This window comes from Ceratotherium simum, chromosome 8 (genome assembly GCF_057802395.1).
Source record: "Ceratotherium simum simum isolate JZ-2026a chromosome 8, ASM5780239v1, whole genome shotgun sequence".
NCBI lineage: Eukaryota > Metazoa > Chordata > Mammalia > Perissodactyla > Rhinocerotidae > Ceratotherium > Ceratotherium simum.
The window spans coordinates 21,773,520-21,779,519 of NC_141907.1; the positions used below are offsets into that span (position 1 = coordinate 21,773,520).

The 6,000-nt window shown below is 35.9% G+C and overlaps 1 protein-coding gene across 8 annotated transcripts in view; it reads left to right on the forward strand.

The window, feature by feature from the left end:
- TBC1D19 (TBC1 domain family member 19) overlaps positions 1-4,993 on the forward strand; it is a 137,143-nt gene extending 132,150 nt beyond the window's left edge. For all 8 annotated transcript variants that reach the window (XM_087434155.1, XM_014786654.2, XM_087434153.1 and 5 more), the window contains 2 exons: positions 3,473-3,543; positions 4,568-4,993. In XM_087434155.1, the coding sequence (XP_087290281.1) occupies positions 3,473-3,543; positions 4,568-4,642 (146 nt within the window). In that variant the 3' untranslated portion in view covers positions 4,643-4,993. The remainder of the gene's footprint in view (positions 1-3,472; positions 3,544-4,567) is intronic.
- Positions 4,994-6,000: the final 1,007 nt, after the last annotated feature.

Sequence of the window (6,000 nt, forward strand, 5' to 3'; positions counted from 1 at the left end):
AGAGGTGGAACCTCTTAGAGGTCATCAGGTATAACTTCTTTTAAATATTTCTGACAGGCAGTCCTCATCCTGTTTGAACACTTCAGTGTTGGGTAATCCCTGTCCTACCAGGTAGCCCATTTCATTTCTGGATAATACGACTTGCTAAAGTGTACTCCTGTTAAACTAGGGTTATCATAACTTTTTTCTACTCCTGCAACCCCTCCTTTCCCCCAAAGTCTTCTATTTTCCAGGCTAAGTAGCCTTGTTTTCTGCTCCTGTTTCTTAGGCAACAGACCTTTAGACTTTCCATCAAATAAGTCTCCTCTGAGTTTGTCATAAATTTTAAGGAGTACTGTATATAGCTTTTTGTATCATTTCAAAAAGATGTTAGAGCACGTTAAAGAAAGGGGTTCAGTGTAAGAAAGTACTTTCTAATAATTAGGACTTTCCAAAAGTGGAATGGGCTTTTTAACTGTCACCTAAAGGGTTAAGAGATTTTCTACTATGCAAGAAATGTTGAATTGGAAGACCTTCATGGCCTCTTCTAATTTAAATTCTTTCATTCTGTGACTTATCACCCCTCAGCAAACTGAAGTGAAAGAGAAATAAATGAATGTTGAATACTGCATTTACTCTAAGCCAGGCACTCTGCTTTGAGCTCAATACATTAATAAAAAAGTTACTGATGCGGCCGGCCTGTGGCCTGGTGGTTAAGTTCGGCGTGCTCCACTTCAGCAGCCCAGGTTCGGTTCCCAGGCATGGACCTACACCAGTCGGCAGCAGCTGTGTTGTGGCAGCGACTCACACACAAAATAAAGGAAGATTGGCACGGATGTTAGCTCAGGGCAAATCTTCCTCAGCAAAAAAAAGAAAAACCTTACTGATGAATAGGTAGTAATACAATCCACACTGTTGCATCCATCTACTTTCTTTGAGCGTTTTTTTCGAAAATCAAGAGGGAAGAATTGTAGAACATCTAGAAATGGAACTAGACTGATGGAAGCTCCCCTCCCATGGAATTCAGATAAAGAGCCACAGGGTAGATAATTTCATGTGGATATATACAAATTAGTTTCTATTATTTCATACATTTTTTGGTCTGAATATTTTCAGACCACCTTTTTTGCTCAAGCGAGTTATTATATAGTCTTTAGAAATATTTTAATAACTGTTACTGGCTTTAATTGTGAATTAATTAAAGCCTTTTGAAGAACAGTTTAAAGCAAAGGTACCTTAATGTTCATGATAGAGTTGCCTAGAATTAAAGTAATGAGAAGTTTAAAAGACCAAAAGTAAATATTAAAGTTTCTATATTTCATATGAAGCATGATTTCAATTGAAAATATCCCAAAGTATAGACCTTTTCTCCTTGGCAAACAAATCTGCTCTGCGGAAGGGCCGGGCAAACCAAACATGAAGCAGACAGAAAGGAACTTCTGTGATGTGACACCAAGATAAATAAAGGTTATGAGCACATAGGCATTTTGGATGCTGAGGTCAATTAATGAACTGCTCTTTTTTCCCCCTCTTATCTACCTTTGGAAAAACAATTTCCCGCCATGTAAAACTCTTTCCTGCTACAGCAGAAAATTTGAGCATCCTGTCAAGCTTTCACCAACTCTGTTAAATTATACACAAAAAAAGGAAGTAATGATCATATTCTTTAGCCTCTAGAATGTCTCCATTGTTAAATATGATTCCAGGTATTAGGAAACTGTAAAGAAGTTGCTGGTCCACAGAAATCGTTTTCTTTAATATTCTTATAAACATAGAAGCTCAGTGACTTTAACGTGCTTCAGTTTTGGCCTTTTCATTTAAAGGATAAATTCTTTGTACCAGATCTCTCATGTCCCTTGTTACATATTAAATAATCCCAGCTGACTTGACTTTTTAACTTTTGTTTTACCACTACCATCTTTTTCCCCCTAGAATTTTCCTAACTAGTTCTAATGCTTTTTTGCCAAACTGTCCAAAATCTATTGTCCCCTAGAAAAATGCCTGAGCTTCCCAGTCACTGGTTGCACTCTGCCTCTATCTGGGGTAATTAAGAGGCCTGGATCCGGACTTCTACTCTTCAGGCAGAACTGCATATCTGTCAGAGCTCAGGACCACCATGGCATCAGTCTGCGTGCCATCCCTGGAAAACCATTCTGAGGGACAGCAGAGAAAATGATTCTTAGGAAAGCCCACAGAATTCCATGTCAGGGATGAGTCATTACTGCTTGTCTTCAGTCTCAGTAATGTCATCACATGGTGGTTAGATGCTCGGGCTCCAGAGCCAGGGTTGAGTCTTCACTGTGCTATTTTCTACCTATGCGACTCTGAACATGTCATTTAAACTCACTGTGCCTCAGTTTCCACATTAGTAAAACTGGGCTAATAAGAGTACTTAACTCTTAGAGTTGGTATGAGAATTAACTGCTAGTATCATTATTATTATTATTCCCATATTAAAAATGTATTTAAAAATATATATATATATTTGCATTAGCTATGCAGTATAATTAAGAACCAATCTTCCAAATAATTTTAAAGATTCCTTACCATTCATTCCCTAAACCTCAAAGACTTATTGGGAAGGGAATGTACTGCCACCAGTGGCGATGGGAAAAAAAGAGAGAAGTCGAGTCACCTCCAGGCAGTACCGTCCGTTTCCTTATCAGGATTGCCTGCTTCTTACATGGGTCCTTCTGTTGTTCATGACTCATTCCCTCACATGAGGTTTTATGGTAAATTATATAACAAGAAGTTATATACGTATGATTAATGGAAACAAAAATCCAAATGTCGTTTTCTACTCAATGTATGTGATTGACCTTCAAGATGTCCTATAATGGTTTGCTTGATTTTTCTTCAAAGTTTCAACTTCTTTTTCCTGTAGCCAACATTAATGTCAATGTCAGGATCAGTCCCACAGCAGCTTTCCCCCCAGACATATCCATTTATGACACTCTAAGAAAGTCAGTGCTGAATACAAAAATATAAGTATAACAATATTGTAAAAAATGTTAAGAAAAGCCTTTATTGCCACATTTCTATCAGGATAACTCCTTGATACATATGAAATATGATCTGATATATTTAAATATTCAGTCTCTGTATAACTTTTCAGAAGCTTCTCTATTGCATTAGTAAAAAACACCTGCATCAAAATTGACTTTAATTTATACGACAGTCATTAGATCTTCATGCCATTTAAAAACCATTGTAATTTAATTTGTAGATATTAAAGAAACAATTTATAAAATGGCTTTTTTAAGACCAATGAATTTCCTTTTTCCAAAAACTGTGGGTTCTGTTTATCTGGGCATCAGGCACTATTCTCCAGAGAAGACTATTTCCCTTCATCACAGGACCTTAACTCAGAATGCAGGCATGAAGTCATGGAAAGCACTAGTTCTGGGCTCTCATAGTGGGTTGTGGGCATAGCAGTAAAGTTGTCAGGCTGACGAGTAGGCTGTCAGTTGAAATACTGTGCATTCTTTTCCAGTCCTGGCAGCTGCTGTGTTTGCTTTCCGAGCAGTGAACCTGATGGAGGTGACATCACTGGCTGCAGCTGAAGTAAGGATAAGTTTCACTCAGATGGGATGGAAATAGTTCCTGAGAGACTGCCAGGCTCAGGCACTTTAGTCTCAGATGCATAGGACACACATTACTCCTAGCCTAATTTTTTAGCTTGGGTAAAACCTGTAAGTTCCGAGCTAAGTAATGTTAAGTATTCAAAATTTCTTTATTACTTGAAAACAATCTTCTTGTAAAGGAGTCATAAACAAGATTATTATAGGAAACCATTATAACCATTATGGGAAACAGGAGGCCTAGTAATTTTAATTGAAACTATTGGGGCTTATGTTGCATTTTCTTATTATTGTTCATGCCCATGTGCTACGCTCATAGAACAAAGAAAAACTAGTTGAGAGAGTTAAAGATGCATGTGTTTGAATGATATAGTAAAGATACATAGGCTTCTTTGGTTATTTTAATTGTGAGTTAATTATTTAGAGCTGGTTTCTTTTCAATAGTATAATTTATACCTGAAACTTGGTTCAGTTAAATAGTGGCTTAGCATATTACTCAATTTGTTATCTCTCACAGAAATGTAAATTTTATCCCTAAAATAGCTGCCTACATTCTTTGTTTAAAGGGAAGAGGATGTTTATGCCTTTTGCAACTGAAGAAACATTAGTTCCATCTCAAAATGATTTCCTGAAGTCAGTTACTCCTTATACTAGTACAACAGGACTAAGATTCATAATGTACGTTTATTTATAGAAGCAAGTTGAAATGTTAGACCTCTTATAAACTCATGCTACCTTGTATATTTGAAGAAGGCTCAAGGCTAAAGTCCAGGTTATTTTCTACTGCACATTTTAGCATTTTGCACATGTTCTAATATTAAGATATTCAGAAATGAGAAGGAAAGTTGTAGCTTCAGTACAGAAATTTAGGACAAATCAGAAGAACTTAGAGTGTGTGTTGATGCCAGAATTACATTGTAATGGTGTTTCTATTGTACCTTATTTCATAGGCTTCACTTTGCTGATTAGAATACTGATATTAATAATTCTTTTTTTTTTTTTTTCAGGCAGTTCTTGCTGACCTTTCTACTTTAAAAGTTATGCCTCTTCTTCAGATTTTTCTATTTGCTACTGTCACCTGATCTTCTTCAAGGTCATTGACAACACATCTAGTTTTTTCATTAGAAACTAATCATGAACTATGCAAACTCTGCATAAAACCAAAATTAAACTTTGCATATAAGCCAATAAAGATCATGTTCCTTCCTCAGTTAAACCTAAGTAGTTTTTCACTTTTTGAAACAATAACTCTGCACACCAAATATTGCACTGCATGCTGCTGAATTTTGAGAGAAGCAATAGACGTAACTTCTGCAAAATCGAGCATACTTTGTATGTAATCCTGACTTGTAAAAGGCATGTAACAATATATGCAATAAGAACTAAAGATACTGTAATAAACTTGAAGAGGTAATGTCACCTCTGGGACAATTCTCTTATGTCAGTTTGTAAATTTATCTCCAGATAATATATCGTCTTGTCTTATAAGTTGCTCTTCGCTCAGAGCCTGGGTAGGGTAGGATGTGGGAAGACTTGAAAAAGATAAGGCTTTTAAGTACAAATTCGAATGTACTTCAGTGTTTTTAACTTTTCCCTCACCAGAGGTCTTCTAGAGCCCTCTCCAATTTATTTCTCCCTTAAAGGTCTCTACTGGGGAAGGTCAATTACAATTGTCTCCATCTGACAGTATTTTATTCCTCACTTTCTGAAAAAAGTCAGAAAATTACGGAGTGATCCCTTCAAACTTCTCATCTTTCCATCTCTTGGTTAGAAGACTTGACTCTGCTGAGGCCTGTTGACAGATTCTGTTACTTTGGAAGTATACAAAGAGGATACCCAATGATTCAGTGAAGGGAATGGAAAATCAAAACCATATCCACTTTTGCTGAAGCTTGGTTTAACGAGACTTACTTCTAGGGCAGAGCAGCTGAGAGACTAGAAGTAGGTACTATACATTCATTCTAGAACTGAAAACATTATGCAAGACATCAATCTTATTTTGGTCCTTTTTGTAAAACCTTATTTTATATTACTTCCTAAAGACCTATCACTTATGTAATATGGAATAATAGTATGTGAAAAGAAGTCCAAAAATTATGGTCTTTCAAATTTAGACTCAAATTCAAGATGCTGATCATTTCAACAAAACTCTAAATTAATGGATTGATACTCTTACTGAATGCCTAGAATTGTATTAACTTTTATCCAAATGTATTTCCTGAGTCTTTTATTTATAGAGTATATATTAGGAAATATATGAGATTTAGCACAAGACTGCAACTCTGGTAGAGTTGGATGTAACTAGTTATTAATTTGAAAATCTATAATATGTGCTTTTATTCAGCAGGTACTTGTTGACTTATTGAGAACTCAATAATAATTTATTCAGTGATTGATTCTTAATAAACCCCATTGTATTGCTTTTGAGGTGATACACCTA